Raw genomic sequence first — 16084 nt, forward strand, 5'->3', positions numbered from 1 at the left:
TTCTCCTGGGACCCTTGGTGGATAGGAGGGAGGCAAGTGTGTCTGCGGAGCCCTGAAAGAGGAGAGAACTTGGGTCATTAAACCTTTCTGCCCAGCTGGGAAGCCCCAGGCAAGCTTGCTGGAGCCCACCCACCTGCAGCAGCTCAGACTGTGGCAGGCACATGGGGTATCAGCAAGCACATAGGGTGCTACTGGCCAGCACGTGGGATATCAGGGAGCATGTGGGGTGTTGGTGAGCACGTGGGTATCACTGGCCAGCACGTGGGGTACTGATGAGCACATTATGCCTTGAGTTTCCTTCCAACCCAGGTCTAAATGGACACTTTGTTCTCATAACAGACGTTGACATTTTTTTGTTTCCTCTGTATCCGAGCAACTCTGAGAACCAGCAGAGCAGCTTCCTGCCTGGCTGGAGCCCTGCCCTGTGACTGGCCGCCCCGTGAGCTGCTTGTGAACGTGGACGTAGGGCTGCGTGCGGGTGCGCGTGCACGTGGAGCTCCCCTGCCTTGCCATGCCTTTCTGCCTCAGTGGCGCCCTGCGGTTTCTGCAGCCTAGCCTGTTCCGGGTGCCCTGGGCTCAGCCTGTCCCTGCCGGGCCACAGCGGGTGAAGACGCTCCAGGAAAATGCCTCTTTGCACCTCTCAGGACCACCACTGCTTCAGGCCCACCACAGGCTCACCGAGTCCCTTCTGTCTTTCCCACCCCAGGATAGGATCCCCCCACGGTCAAGCGCTCCTCTCAGGGAAGCCCTGGTTATATGTTAAACCCCAAACCACAGTCCCTGGGCTGCCGACCTCTTTCCCAAGGACCTCTGCCACCATCACTGGGCCCCACGCTATCTGCTTAAGTTATTTTAGGCATCACAGGTGAGACCCTTTATTCCTTTTAAAATGTGTTTTTCTTAATAGATTATACAGTACACAGCTGAGACATTAAACAATCTAAATAGGCAGGTAGCAAAAAATCTGTTCTTCCTCAACCCCAGGTGTACTAGTCCGTTTTCTGTGCCGTATAACAGAATACCTAAAACTGGGTAATTTATAAGAATATGGAATTTAGTGCTTACAGTTTTGGAGGCTGGGAAGTCCGAGGTGCGGGGGCGCGTCTGGTCAGGGCCTTCTCCTGGGTGGGCCTCTCTGCAGAGTCCTGTACTGATCCGGAGGAGGAATCGCGCACCGAGGGCCGAGCAGGGGCGTTTCCACACACTTCTTCCTCTCCTTATGAAGCCCCCATCCACTCCTCGATGACCACTGGACCATTGACCCTTTAATCCACATAAACCAGGGCTTACAGACCCCTTGAGTCTGTTGCACAGACTGGGTCACAAACCTTCCTCACGCAGGTCTGTGAACTAGGTAATAGAAAAAACAGGTTCTAGGAGCTGTAGGTATAGAAAAATGAGTGGGTTTTATGCAGATCTAGGAGCAACTGTCCTAGTGGCTTCTCTGAGAGTTCTGAGAAGGACTGGGGAGCAGAGCTGTTAGTGTTTTCTGCTCAAGTCCACAACCCCGGGCACCTGGGTTCCCACATGCAATGACATTAAGTAGTAACAAGGAACACCTGAGGATAGTTACAGCAAATGCTCGGCAAGACTCTGAACATCTGAGGGCCCTGACATTTTCCTATTTTTTCCCAACAATTCACTAATCCCTTCATGATCACAGAGTCCTCACGCTCCAACTACCTCTTGAAGGGGGTCTTTCCAACACCACAGCAGGATCCCACCCTCTCAGCACTTTGCAACGGGGATCAAGCTTCAGTGAGTTTCAGGGGGACATTCAAACCATAACGCCAGGGGAATGTTCTTTTATCATGTCCTTCTGGATCCTCTCAGACTTTATGCAAATAAAAGCAAAGAAAAATACATATTCTTCCCTGCCCCTTGCCTTTTTCACACAGAAGGTGGCAGATCAATCACACTCTGAGCTCAGCGGTTCTCTCTCCAGGCTGTCCTGGAGACGCTCGCACAGGACCCGGCAGGCTTCCCCGTGCCTCGGTGCTGTGCCGGGCCGGTCGTGGTTACTGAACAGTCCCCTGAGTGGGCACCGGGTAGTCTCCGGCCTTCACCACTTGCAGTCCTGCAGTGGACACCTGGTGCCCGTGTCAAGCCCTCGTGTCTCAGGGGAGCGAGTGTGCCTTTGAGACAAATCCCCTCAGGGGGCTGCTGCCCGCCACAGCTCATTTCAGCTGTGCTGCAGGGTGGCAGGGTCGTCCATGTTCCACGCTCCTGACTTGGTTGCTGCGGTTTTGACTCCTGCTGGCCCAGGAGCACGCTGCTGCTTCCGATCTAAACTCCATTTCTGTTCTCTATCTGCCTTTTATCTCGAGCTGCCAGCCATCCCTCTCCAGGATCCCCCCACACCTAGTTCTCGAGTTCCCTGTGGTAACACAAGGTCACGTGTCTGACCCCCGTTCAGGGTCATGGAAACAGAGCCCTGTCCTCATGAAATCTTGCTGTGACATCAGACAGTCATGTGCATCATTTCTTTGAGCCAAAGTCCACATCTGTAAGTCTTCTGGATGCAGCTTTGCTTGGCAGAGTTGTCGGGGCCCCTGGTACCCTTGACCTCTGCCATGGACACCCCATGGTACTGCATTTCCCAGCTCCCTTGTAGTGGGGAGGGACCCAAAGATACCCATTTTCCCAAAATTAATAAAATCCAATGCCATTCTTAAGAGCATTTTTCATGAAGTTAGAAAAAGTGTTTTAATTTTTTTGGCAGCTGGCCTGTACAGGCCTTGAACCCTGGACCTTTGTACTATCAACATCAGCTCTAACCAACTGAGCTAACCAGCCAGCTCCTGGCTCTAAAATGTATGTGAAACAGCAGAGTCAGGAATGGCCAAGATGTTTTTGAGGAAGAACAAATAGGTTGGACCTGCTGTCAGACCTCAGGAATCTGCAAAGCTCTCTGGCTTCCCTGCACCCCAAGTCCAACCTCAAGATGTAGATTAAGGGGGTTGGGGGGCAGGATCACCTGTGAGGCAGGGGAGGTGGGAGAGAAGGGCAGGAGGTGCTGGGGTCTGTGAGAGGGTGCCCACAGCGGGTGGTGGGATCACAGGCACCGCAGGGCTCCCAGCTCTGCTCGAAGTGGCCAGGGGCAGCATCCTTGGGGGCTGTTTGTGCTTGGACTGTGGGTGTCTGGGAGGACGACCCCAGACCAGAACCAGCAGGGGAGGATGTTTTGCTCTTGGTAAAACTCTTGGGCCTTTTCACAGTCAGTGCACGTGCAAGCATGGATTGCACAGGTAGGTGAGTGTGCTGTGTGGGTGTGAATTAGCGTGTGCAAGCCAGCAGGTGAGGGTTCAGGGACAGTGCTGCAGCCACTGAGGTGGGGCTGCCCTCGCCAGGAGCATGGGCTCCGTATGAGAGGTGACGGGACTTAAACGGCACAAAGGAGTGAGCTGCATCTTGCACACTCAAGTGCAAAGCTGCAAACCTTTGCCTGCTCCAAAACTGATGACTTGTGCTCTGATGCTGAGAAGGTGACTGTGACGGTCCTGGAGCAAGGCCAGGGCTGGAGGCTGCTCCTTGGACTCATAGTCTCGACAGGAGGACAGAGGAGCCTGACACGGCCCTGAGGAGGAAGGGCCCTCCCTGCTGCCCACCTGGCCGCCTGCCCAGGAGAGCAAAACACACGCAAAAACACAAAACAGTGTCGGTGCACACCCACGAGACACGCCTGCACACGCATGTGCCGCCCATGCCCACACCTCACACACCGCAGCGGCGATCACTGCTTGTCCTGGGGATCGATGCGTCAGTAAAGCTGCGTGATAGGTTTAGAGTCTTCAGAAGAGCCTCTATTTTTACAATTAGCCCTGCATGGAGACGGAGCAACCGCTCTGCCTGCGAGTGTGGGAGACAGCACCAGACTGCAGGACTCGCCTGGAGGAGCGACCCGAGCCACCCACTCTCCCCTAGGACCCTCGAGCACCTGGAGAGCACAGGGTCCCAGCTCGTGGGCGGCTGTGGCCAGAGCTGTCTGGGTCACTGTTGCCCTGCAGGATAGGCGGCCGTGGCAGCTCACGGCACAGCACCAGATAAACAAGGCACGTGACAACCAGTGTGTTTTTAAGTGTTTCTCTTCCATCAGTGCTGGTGCCTTCTGATTCTCTGGTCTCACGTGTTGCTTTCTAGAAGCAAGCCCCATGCTATGCCATTCCCACCTGTGGGAAGTAGGACTCGGGTTTCTATTTTTGTTCTGGGGCCCAGCATTGGAGGGAGGGATGGAAGATACCAGAGTCTGAGGCCCTCCAAGCAACCCACTGGGGCCTGGGGGCTGGAGGAGCCGGCCCTGCCCTGGCTGGGGGGTGCATCAGGGTGAGGCCCCTCATAAATGTCTCGAGAGTCCTCAGGTGCCGCTGCCTCTCCCCACCTGTACCTCGTAACTTCTCTGCATCTCCAACTCCTCCCAAAACTCACCCACCCCCATCCGATGTCCATTTCTAAATGTATGTACCCTTGTCGGTTCTTGAACCAACGCTTTTATTTTCCAAAGAAAAGCGTGTCATGCCGGGGAACTCAGAGCTACGGTGCGAGGGAAGTAGGTGTTTTCTTCCTTACAGGGGACCGGCCCTGGATGGGGCTGAGCAGTAAATAACAGGCCACTGGGCGCTAAGTGGCTGCCCCCCCCAAGCGATGACTGCTCCCATGACTTTGGGCCGATTTCGGTGATTCTTCTAGCCACCAGGGACTCAGGTAATGTTGAACCTTAGACACGTGGTATGGGCGTGAAAACCCTCACTCTGAGCTACTAAACCAAAAAATCTGATTTTTTTTTTTTTTTTTTTTTTTTAAAGATGACTGGTAAGGGGATCTTAACCCTTGACTTGGTGTGGTCAGCACCACGCTCACCCAAGTGAGCGAACCGGCCATCCATATATGGGATCCGAACCCGGGGCCTTGGTGTTATTAGCACCACACTCTCCTGAGTGAGCCACGGGCCAGCCCCAAAAAATCTGATTTTAAGACATGACTGAGGTGCTGCGGGGGATGTCTGAGCCCCCACCATGACACCCAGCCCTGGCCATGTCACTGCCGTGTGCCCATCCCATGTCCTGGGACCCTGACCCACCTCTATCAAGCCCACCAGGGTGATGTCAGGTGATGCTGGGGGAGGCTCACCTGTGCAGGTGAGTAGAGTCTACCCCGTCCTCACCCTGGGGCGGCAGGCACCAGGCAGAAGCCTGGGAGAGGCCAATGTCCAAAACAGGGCTTTAATGATGGGAAAGTTCAAACATGAACACGAAGGAAGAAACCAGAACAACAAACCCAGATTCACCCGCGGCCCAGTTTCAGCCCTTATCAGCTCCTGGCCTCTTCCGTCCCCTTCTTCCGTCCACCCCCAGTGAATGGGACGGGAAATCACAAGTTGAATTAGCGCCATCAGGACCTCTGCCCCACTGCATTCCTGACCCTCAGCCGTTTCCTTGCTTTCTTGATTTCCGTGCAGCTTAGATTTGTAGATGAGATTCATCGTTTTAATCTTCTGAGAGGTTTTCCTACTAACTATAAAACTACCAGAACTGGGTTAACACTTTGTAAGACACGTCAGTTCCAGTTCCTCAAGCTCTTGCCATGAAGGGTTTAACTCTTTGTGTATATCACTGGGAAAATGACGGCGTGGAGATCAGCTTCAGGTTTCCTGTGTTGACTGGAGCTGGGGAGCAAGCTCCTTCCAGCCCAAATGTCCCAAGAGTGAGACATCTGGAGTCCAGCTTTTCAAAAGGCATCAGAGTTTGCAGCTTTAAGGAAAGGCCACGTGTGGGGTGGGGTGGCCCCACGAGGCCACAGGGACACCGTGCCAGTTTCCCACATTCCTTGATGTCTGTAAGAAGCTTGGATGAGTGGTTGGTGTTTTAAGCTATGTCAGAATGACTCGCCATTGTGCCCGGCATCCACAGGCTACCCCGAGCCCTGCCTACTCCCCAGCCCTCTCCCCAGTTCACTTCCCCATGGAGCTCATGGTTTCCAGAAGATGAGATGCCCAGGGCTTGAGCCAGTCAGCCTCAGGCCCTGCCAGGCTGCATAGGAGGATCTGTGGGATGAGGGTGACCTCGGGTCCAGGGTGCAGGGGCCCCATACTCTGCGTTGGCATCTCCTGTTTATCCAGGTCCCAGGGCCTGGCTCAGGGTGAGCTCCAGACAAGTTTGGCCATCCCTGGAGCTGTGTGTTATGAAGATCAGCCCAGAACCCAACTCGGAGCCCTCGTGCAGGCAGTGTCACCTGCTCCAGCAGCAGGGATGTTTGTGGGGCGGATGATGCCAGACACTGGCCTGTTTTGGGGGGAGAATCCCATTTATCACAGAAGGAAGGAGGACAGGCACAGGTGGAGCCAGTGACGGTCCCTGGTGGTGGCACAGAGTGGTCTTGTGGGGGGACATGGCTGCAGCCCAGCCACATGCAGCCCCCACACCTAGTGGCACTGGAGGGCCTCTGCCAGGGAGGGTTGGGTGGGTCCCCTCCCAGCCATCCCAGAGCTTCTCTAGGGCTCCACCCAGCCCGGACTGTGGGCGTGAGGCCACGAAACCGCGGGGCTGTGGAAAGAGCGGATGAGCAGAAGACATTGAGTGTCCCCTGTCATCCACCCCAGACATCCCCTGAGCAGACGCTTGGTCCTCGGTCATCTCACTGTATGGTTCTTGACTGTGAGGCCTGCTGCTCCACACCCCGAGGTCCTGTGCTGATTGATTGACTCTTTCTGTTTACTTCAATTCACTAGATGTGCATAGAATAGCAACATAGCCAGCCAGGACCCTGGAGGTCGCTCTTGTCCGCAGGCCCACATGTGTGTGCGCTCTCCCTTACACACCCAAGTGCACACTCACAGGGGCCTCCAGGGCTGGGCCGGGTGGTGCAGCTGGACTGAGGGATGGGAGGGTGCTTGGTGAGATGGCTCAGACATGGCCCCAGCCCACCTGCAGGGTGGACACGGGAGCTGTTGGGAGCCTGTGTCCAGTGTGTAGACTTCACAGATCAGGGAGTAGAGCAGGGCAGATGGCAGAGCAGGGAGGTCTCAGAAATATTTAAAGGAACAACCTTGGTTCCTTTAAACAAACCAAGGATTCTTGGTTCTTCCCGGGAGCCAGTACTGGGCCTACGGCTGGGGCTCCTTTGCAGGCCTGGATGATTTTGGGGTGCAGGAGTGCGAGTGTCTGTACAGCCTAAAATGACCACCAGGGGATGCCATTGGCAAACAGTAACTTGGTGCCCCAGAAATCAGTAGTATGGCCCTGGGCGGCTCAGCCACATCCCAGAGATCTCTAGGGATGTGGGGTGGGTCAGGAAGCCCTGGGGTTCTATAGTCTTCTTTTTGCTACCAGAAGTCTTACAGATTTGAGTCAGTCCTGCCTTTCTGTAGGATCTCTAAACAAAACACACAATGGGCACAGCAGGAGGGGGTCCTTACCCCCAAGGGCCGTCCCATCCACACCCCTCCCTAGGTGCGGGGCTCTGCACGTGGGCCAGGGGTGGGCGTGTCCCATCAGTCATCACAGGCAGATCCCATTCTCTGGATGGGACCGGGTGCCTGCCTGCCAGGAGCTGCAATCTGGACAGTGGGCCGAGAAGAAGGGGAAGCCATGCTGCCCTTGGGGACATTTGTGTGCCTGGCAGTGGCCCCCAAGCGGGATCTGTGGTGGTGGCGAGCAGGAGGGCATATCTAGTGCCAGGAGCATTTTGGGTTGATTTGAGAGTTTGGCCACTGCCTCTGCAGCTTTGGCTGGGCCCGTGGCCTGTGGCAGGTCCCTACAGAGCAGGATTGAGTGAGTGTGGCCTTTGCCTGCCCCGAACCCCAGCCTTCCAGCTCATACTGTGCAACTTTGCTCTGACTTCAAAATGAACAGGTTAGACTGAAATAAATACTTACAGATGTTTTTCACCAAAAAATGTGTTATTCATCAGGCACTGTGCTCTTGATCAGATGACAGACGGCAACGGGGCAGGCAGCCAGAAGCTGGGGGTGAGGCTGGTGCAATTTGCCCAGAATGTTTAATTCCCGGCATTTTTTCCCTTAGCTTTGTTTAATGTCTTCTTAAGGGGATAGGAACAAAACCCAGAATCAACCACGAGGGCCCCAGGATTACGTCTTTTACGTCTGGCTTATTCGAGGTGGAGCTGACGGGGCTCCACCACTGTGAGCCCTCCCCCCATCTTGGGAGGGGCCTGAGGAGGCTTCCTCCAGATCAGTGCAGCTCAGACCTTTAGAACTGTGGACCCTCCCTCAAATCCATCCAACCCAGAAGCAGGCATCAGCCGCAGTGGCCGGGGAAGGGAGGGGCAGGGGGAGCATGCTTTAGTCCCCTCCAGCCTGTGCTGGAGCCTAGGACGAGGCACATGAACAAGCCCAGAAGCTGCCGCCAATGCCAGTTTGCACCTCCCCACCTTCTTGACCCCTGTGTGACGGCGGGGAAACAACAGGGGCGTCCAAGGCAGTGTGAATCCGGAGTGTTGCCACCCCCTCCACTTGGGGTGTTTAAAGGTCAGGAGCCCTGGGATGTTGGGGTTAATCCAGTCACCCCAACCCCGAAGGCACCCAGACTTCCAGGTGACTCTGGCAAAGGCCGGCACTGGAGAGAAGTGGGTGAGAGGTGTCACCTTCACAGGCCAGGGAGGGTCAGCAGGGCACGGGGCTGTCAAGGGGCAGCGTTTCTGAAAGTCTCAGCCTGGGGCCAGAGCTCCCTCTGAGAAACACCCTGCCCTCTGCCCCATGGGGCTGCTCACCACCGAGTCAAAGACCTTCCCCAACTGGGGATTCTTTGTTGACCTGACAGGGCGGTCCCCACCCTTGCTGTTGTTGGAGAAGAAAATTTCCCCGGGGTGGTGGGGGCTCTGCTCCTTGGGGCCTGCACAGCCTCCCCCACCCCCTACTTGGTTCTCACCCTTTGTTTTCTTTGGCAGCTGGCTGGTAAGGGGATCCAAACCCTTGACCTTGGTGTTATGAGGCTGTGCTCTAACCAACTGAGCCAACCGGCCAGCCTGAAATCCCACCCTTAAGTGGACTCAAGTTATCTGCAGATGTGTTTGCCAGAACTGCAAGGCTGTGCGCACAGGTTCCAGATCCCAGGCTTGGCAGCACCCCCTCCCCCAAGGGCTCTGTGATTCCTGGGACTGTTTGCTCCTTTTCTGCTCAGGGACTGTCATCTGACAGGCCTGGAACCTCAGCAGGAGTCACAGATTCTACACTCAGGAGGGAATCCTGGGCCTCAGTGAGGCTCTAAACCTGCCCGGAGGTGAGGGGGTGATAAGGTCCCCCCTTATAGAGATCCCACCTCAGGAGGGCTCAGGACAGAGCCGGCCATACCCGGACCCTCCTCTTCATGCCTGTCCTGCTTAACAGTAACGTACAGAGACCATATTTTTAAAAAATTCTTCTTTAGAACAAAAAACTATAAATATCCATAGAAAACAAAAGAATGTGCATCAAATGCTGACAGCACTCTCTGGAGGGCGTGTGACTTGGCGACATTAACTTCCCTCTTGTTTGCTCGTTTATCTGTTCTCTAAATTTTTGACAACAACTATGCATTATTTTGAAAGAAGCAAACAATACCGGAAGTTATGTTTAAAAGGCCAGGCTCTAAGTGCATGATTACAATGTAGCTACCATAAGGACCCAAGTGGGAGAACAGAGAGCAGGGGGTCCCAATCATCACAGTGCTGGCGGGAGACCTGGCCAGGGCACGCGGATGCGCTTCCACACTGAAGCTTCCTGGTCTCTTGGAAGTAGAGAGGCCGACAGGACACAGCTCAGTAGGTGGGCAAAGCAAATGTTTAGTGATAGATGGTTCCCAGCACCAATCACTAACATCTCAGCACGTGGATGTGAAACACTGACTTTATAATTTACTCACATTCTATACAACCAAAGGTCTGTGTGGCATCTGATTGTTATATCTGGACACTGGTGTATGTGCAGGTGTTGGGTTCCAAGTTCAACAACCAGGTCTGGGATTTTAATTGGACTTTCATTTGCTTTTCAGGGTATCAGGGGTGGAGAGGGAGAACAGACATTGTCAACCATCACTCCCTCTCTTCCAGGAACACTTTCTCTGGCCCAATCCTCTGTTCTTTCCAGGAATTAAAAAAGGAAAGGCCCAGACCTGGTCACTAACCTGGAAGCTATAGATTTCTTATTCATCCTAGTTGCCTGTGAAGCTGGTGTTGCCTGGATGGACCTGTCCCAGAGAGGAAGCATACAAAGCCAACCAAGAAGGGCTTTCTGAGAAAGAGCTCTGGACAAGGGCTTGATGAAAAACTCTCATGACTTTAATTAAAAACGACAAAGCAATGAACTAAACAAACCGCATAAACACCCAACAGTTGAAACTGGGTCTCTTCCCACTGCAGACCAGAGTCTCCAGTGCTGCTGACAGGTCTCGTTGACCCAGAGACCTTCCAGACAAAGGTGACTGTACACCTGTGTTGCCCCAGAGAGTCCAAGTGTTCTGGGGAGTGTGTGTGGCTTAAGTGACTTCCTTCTGCACAGCAGGTGCAGGGCTGGTGCACACTTCTGTGCCCCATCCCCTACTTTGATGGGGCACAACAACCATTCATACCAGCATGTCCAGATCAGCATCAGATTCCAAACTACATGTAGTCAACTGATAAGAACTAATCTCCCAGTTATGGGCATTTGTACTGCTTCCCTCTAAGGCTGTAGAGGGTCCCATTCTTCCTCCACAGGAAAAGGCCCCATCCTTGGTCTATTGCTCCCTGGCTATGGTGGAAGAGTAGTTGCCAGCCAGGACAAGGTGGCTGCTTAGGCCTTGGTTCCTGACATCTGGGACCCTGCATTGAGGAGCTGGAAATGGGGCAGCTCCCCCAGGGCCGAGCCTCGCACAACAGCCAGGCTTTCCCCAGGCCCTGCGGGCCTAATGCTCCAGGTCTCAGTGGTCCTGGGATCATGTCCCTGGGTGGAGGACTGTGGCTGAGAGGCTAAGTCCCCCTCCTCAGCTTCCCCTTTGGTCCAGGGTGAAAAAGAGACAATAGTGAATCCTCTCTTCTGTAGGGCTATGTCTGCAGGGACAAGCTCTTCACTCTGCCCTGGAGAGGTGGTTTCCAGAATGCTCAGCTTACAGCGGTGTAGGTCATGCTCCTTGGGTGCATCTTGGAGACTCACCACCCACACCCCATCGGGCTGTAGCAATAGTTTCCAGCACTGACCTGGAGTCCTCAGGGCCCAGGTTGGAGTCAATTTCTGGAGATAGATGCCATCAAAGCAGCCCACCATGAAGAAAATGTGCAGGTCCAGTAAAAAGGCCTCAGGCTGGGCAGGGTCCATGGCCCAGGTGGTGCCCAGCTCTACTTTGAGAAACCCTCGCTACGCAGGCAGGGAACTTGGCCAGTGTGAGCAGGTAGCAAGCCCACCAAATATCCAGGGAAGGCCTTGGGTCCAGTCAGCATCCTCAGGGCCCAGGCCCAGGGGCATTGTGTCCTCTGGCTCCAGCTCAGTGGGCACAAAGTGGTCATCCAGGCCCGCTTCTTCTGACCCTGCTGGGGCTGATGCCAGGGCCCCAGGCCCCCAAGCCTGAGAGTCCCCCTGTGAAGGCTGCCCTTGGTCCTGCCCCCAGCTGGGCCCCATCTCCAGAGATCCCTCCTGCTCAGGCCCTGCCTGAGCGTCCTCCATCAGCTCAGGGTCCCAGTCTTCATCTTCCAAGTCCTCTGACTCCAGCAAGTCCTTAAAGCTCAGAAAGGCAGCGTGGAAGCAAGTGAAGCAAATATGTAGCTGGTCTCCATGTTGAAGATGATATATCCAGGAAGCATAGAGGTAGGACATGCCCTGTCCCTCGTACCGCATGCTGACCGGGGGGCACATGGCCAAGCTGCCTGCCTCCTGTCGGGGTGGACAGCAGAGCAGGACTTGCTGGGGATTTCGGGGTCTGCCCCAGGTATGGCGGGTGGGGGGGGGGGGGCGCCCTGAGATGCTAAGCAGCAGGAGGAAGAAGAGGAAGAGGAGAGAGGTATTTCTCGTTTGGAGATTTGGGGTGGGCGTGGGTGAACTAGGCTCCAATTCAGTGGGGACCTGCAGAGGTTGGGAAGTTTGAACTTCTAGAAATTTCTGCAGCTGTGCACTTGCTCTGGTCCCTGGGGAGCTGAAAGGCAAATGAAGTGAGATCAGGTGCCCCATAGCAGGCAGGGTGGGAGCGGATCCTGCTGGACCAGCAGGGTGAAGAGGGGGCGAGGGGTGTGCTAGGTTCAGACTGGGCCCTTTAGAGCAGATTCTGCCCAGCGTGAGTCTGGGAGCCCCTCGGTCCGCCCCATCCAGCCCCACATGGGCCCATCAGGCCCGGACCCCTTCCCTGGTGACCACCCAACACCCTCTCAGCCTCACCTGACAGAACGTGAGGGTCCCTGAGGGAAGGTGACAGAACCTGAGGGACCCTGAAGGAAGGTGACAGAACCTGAGGGAAGCTGACAGAACCTGAGGGAAGCTGACAGACCAGAGGGAAGGTGACAGAACATGAGGGAAGCTGACAGAACCTGAGGGGCCGTGAAGGAAGCTGATGGAAACTGAGGGAAGCTGATGGAAACTGAGGGAAGCTGACAGAACTTTAGGGAAGGTGACAAAACCTGACAGACCCTGAGGGAAGCTGACAGAACCTGAGGGACCCTTAGGGAAGGTGACAGAACCAGAGAGAAGGTGACAGATCGTGAGGGAAGCTGACAGAACCTGAGAGAAGCTGATAAAACCAGGAGGGAGGTGACAGAACCTGAGGGAAGCTGACAGAACCAGAGGGATGGTGACAGAACCTGAGGGAAGCTGACAGAACCAGAGGGAAGGCGACAGAACCAGAGGGAAGGCGACAGAACCAGAGGGAAGGCGACAGAACCTGAGGGAAGCCGACAGAACCTGAGAGAAGCTGATAAAACCAGGAGGGAGGTGACAGAACCAGAGGGAAACTGACAGAACCAGAGGGACTCTGAGGGAAGGTGACAGAACCTGACAGACCCTGAGGGACCCTCTTCCCAGGACCCTCCCCCGCCCGAGTTGACCCACACACCACCAGGGGCAACGTGGCCACTTCGGCCTCTAAGCTGCTGACCCAGCACCAGGTCGTGCCCCCAGACCCCTCCTCAGGCAACACCCTCACCAAGGTAGAGCCTCCTCTCCTGTGGGCACTTGGGAAAGGGGGAGGACGAGCCCACCTGGGCTTATAAAGGGCCATTTCCCATGGTGCTCTGGGCTCATCTGCATATCTCCCAGGAGCCACAGCTTCCAGGAAGTGAAAGTGCTGAGTCACGGACTCGCCCCCCCCCCAAGGTAGCCACGTGCAGCCAGGCACAGGAGTTCTGGTGGCCCCCCAGGGTGGCTCTGGGGTACTTTGTGCCTCCAGGGCTGGAGACCAGTCTCAGGTTATTTCCATTTGCTTGTTTGTGAAGTTTGTCAGGTGAGAGGATCCTATGGTCATTGTCCCCTCGTGGGGCACGAAGTCCTGGTCACGAGTCCTATCCTGTGTTTTTAAAAAGTGGGTTCCTTCCTGCTGTGTCTTTACTTAAGTTCCTTATGTATTTCAGAAACTGACCAGTTGTCAGTTAATTGCATTTCAAGCACATTTTCACCTTTGTGGTTCATCTTTTCAGTTTTTTTCTTTTCTTTTTTTTTTTTTTTTGCCACCGACCAGTATGGAGATCTGAACCCTTGACCTTGGTGTTATCAGCTCCACCCTATCCAAGTGAACTGACCCGCCATCTTTTCACTTTTTAAACAGAAATACTCTTTTAAATGAACCTTTTTTTCCGCAATTGACTTTAATTTTAGAGCAGCTCTAAGTTCAGAGCAAACTGAGCAGGAAGCGTAGATTTCTCGCAGCTGCACAGCCTCCCCCAGTATCAGTACCCTCCCCCCAGGCGATATGTTTGGTGCAGTCTATGAATCTACATTGACACGTTATACAAAGCCTGCAGTTTTTATTAGTGTTGGCTCTGGTATTACAGTTTGTATAAGGACGTGGGTTCATTGTATCATACAGACTAGTTTCTCTGCCCTAAACATCCTCTGTGCCTTACCTATTCACCCTTCCCTCCCCTTAATCCCTGGCAACCACTCATCTTTTGACTGTCTCCAGTAGTTTTGCCTATTCCAGAATGTCATATAACTGGACTCACACATTATGTAGCTTTTCCAGCTTCTTTTACTTAGTTATATGCATTTAAATTTCCTTCGTGTCTCGTTATAGCTTGATATCTCATTTCTTTCTAGCCCTGAATAATATTCCATTTTCTGGATGTACCACAGTTTGTTTATCCATTCATCTACTGAAGGACGTCTTGGTTGCTCCTTGTTTGGGCAGTTATGAATAAAGTTGCTATAAACATTTGTATACAGGTTTTTGTGGACATAAGTTTTTCACTTGAGTAAATACCAAGGAGCATGATTGCTGGATTACATTATAAGAGTATTTTCAGTTTTATAAAAAACTGCCAAACTGTCTTCCAAAGTGGCTGTACCATTTTGCACTCCCACCAGCAGTGAATGAAAGCTCCCGTTGCTCCACATCCTTGCTAGCATTTGGTACTGTCAGTGTTTTGGACTTTGGCCATCCTAATAGATGCATAAGCCTACTTCAAAAGGTTTGTGGAAAAACAGAATTAAAAGGTAATATAATGAGCTCTTGAAGTACTCTCATATATTGGTATCTCATTGTTGTTTTAATTTGTAATTCCTTAATGACATATGTTGTTTTAGTCCATTAGGGCTGCTATGACAAAAAAAAAAACCATAAGTTGGGTGGCCTATAAACAACTGAAATTTATTTTTCACAATTCTCGAGGCCAGAAAGTCCAAGCGAGGGTCTGCTTCCTGGCTGCTATCTTTCTGCATTAACCTGCCGTGGCTGAAGTGGTGAGGGATCTCTGTGGGGCCTTTTATCAGGGCACTAATTCCGTTTATGAGGATACAGCCCTCATGACCTAATCCCCACCCAAAGTCCCCACCTCCTAACACCATCACCTTGGGGGTTACTTTTCCAACACATGAATTTGGAGGGGCACGGGCATGCAGATCGTAGCAGATGGCAGTGTCATTTGAGGTGCTTGTTTGCTTTCTGCACATTTTCTTCGGTGAGGTGTCTGTTCAGGTATTTTGCTCATTTTTTAGTTCAGTTGTTCATCTCTTTATTGTTGAGTTTTGAGTTCTTTCTATATTTTGAATAGCAGTCCTTTATCAGATACATCTTTTGTGAATATTTTCTCCCATTCCGTGGCTTGTCTTTTTATTCTATTAACTGTGCCTTTTGCAGAGCAGAAATTTTAAATTTTAGTGAAATCCAGCTTATCAATTATTTTTTCATGGATTGTGCCTCTGGTGTCGAATCTAGAATGTCATTGCTATTCTGAAGGTCATCTAGATTTTCTCCTGCTGTTCTCTAAGAGTTTTATGGTCTTATGTTCGACATTTAGGTCTGTGATCCACTTTGCGTTAATTTTTTGTGAAGGGTCTATGACTATCTTTTTTTTTTTTGCATGTGGATGTCTAGTTGTTCCAGTGCCATTTGTTGAAAAGACCGTCTTTTCTCCATTGTATTACCTTTCCTCCTTTGTCAAAGATCAGTTGACTGTATTTATGTAGGTAACGGACACTTTTTTAAACACTTGTTTAGGATCTTTTAGATCAAATGTGTCAATCTTTTCTTTCAAAAAACTTTTCTGGGCCAAGCCCGTGGCGCACTTGGTAGAGTGCTGCGCTGGGAGCACAGCAACGCTCCTTCCGCGGGTTCGGATCCTATATAAGAATGACTGGTGCACTCACTGGCTGAGTGCCGGTCACGAAAAAACGACAAAAAAAAACCCAAAACTTTTCTTTGGTCTTTTAAAGTCACCTCCAAGGTGACAATGTTAGTTTCCTGTATATTCTACTTATTCTTTCATATTTTTGTTTCTTTGCTTATAGTGTTAGTGTGCTCAGGCTGCCACAGACTGGGTGCCTTCAACAACAGAATTTATTTTCTCACAGTTCTGGGGGCTGGGAAGTCCGAGAGCAGGTGCCCATGTGGGGAGGTTCTGACAAGGCCTCCTCCTGGCTTGCGGACAGCCATCTTCTAACTGTGTCCCTACCTGGAAGACAGACATGGGGAAATCTGTC

General features: G+C 52.7%; 1 protein-coding gene across 1 annotated transcript; it reads right to left on the reverse strand.

Moving 5' to 3' along the window:
- Window positions 1-11323: 11323 nt before the first annotated feature.
- LOC134364563 (testis-expressed protein 19-like) lies at window positions 11324-11818 on the reverse strand. The gene has a single exon (XM_063080467.1). The coding sequence runs from the start codon at window positions 11816-11818 to the stop codon at window positions 11324-11326; it is 495 nt and encodes a 164-aa protein (XP_062936537.1).
- Window positions 11819-16084: the final 4266 nt, after the last annotated feature.

The sequence above is a fragment of the Cynocephalus volans genome, chromosome 16 (genome assembly GCF_027409185.1).
Source record: "Cynocephalus volans isolate mCynVol1 chromosome 16, mCynVol1.pri, whole genome shotgun sequence".
Classification (NCBI taxonomy): Eukaryota; Metazoa; Chordata; class Mammalia; order Dermoptera; family Cynocephalidae; genus Cynocephalus; species Cynocephalus volans.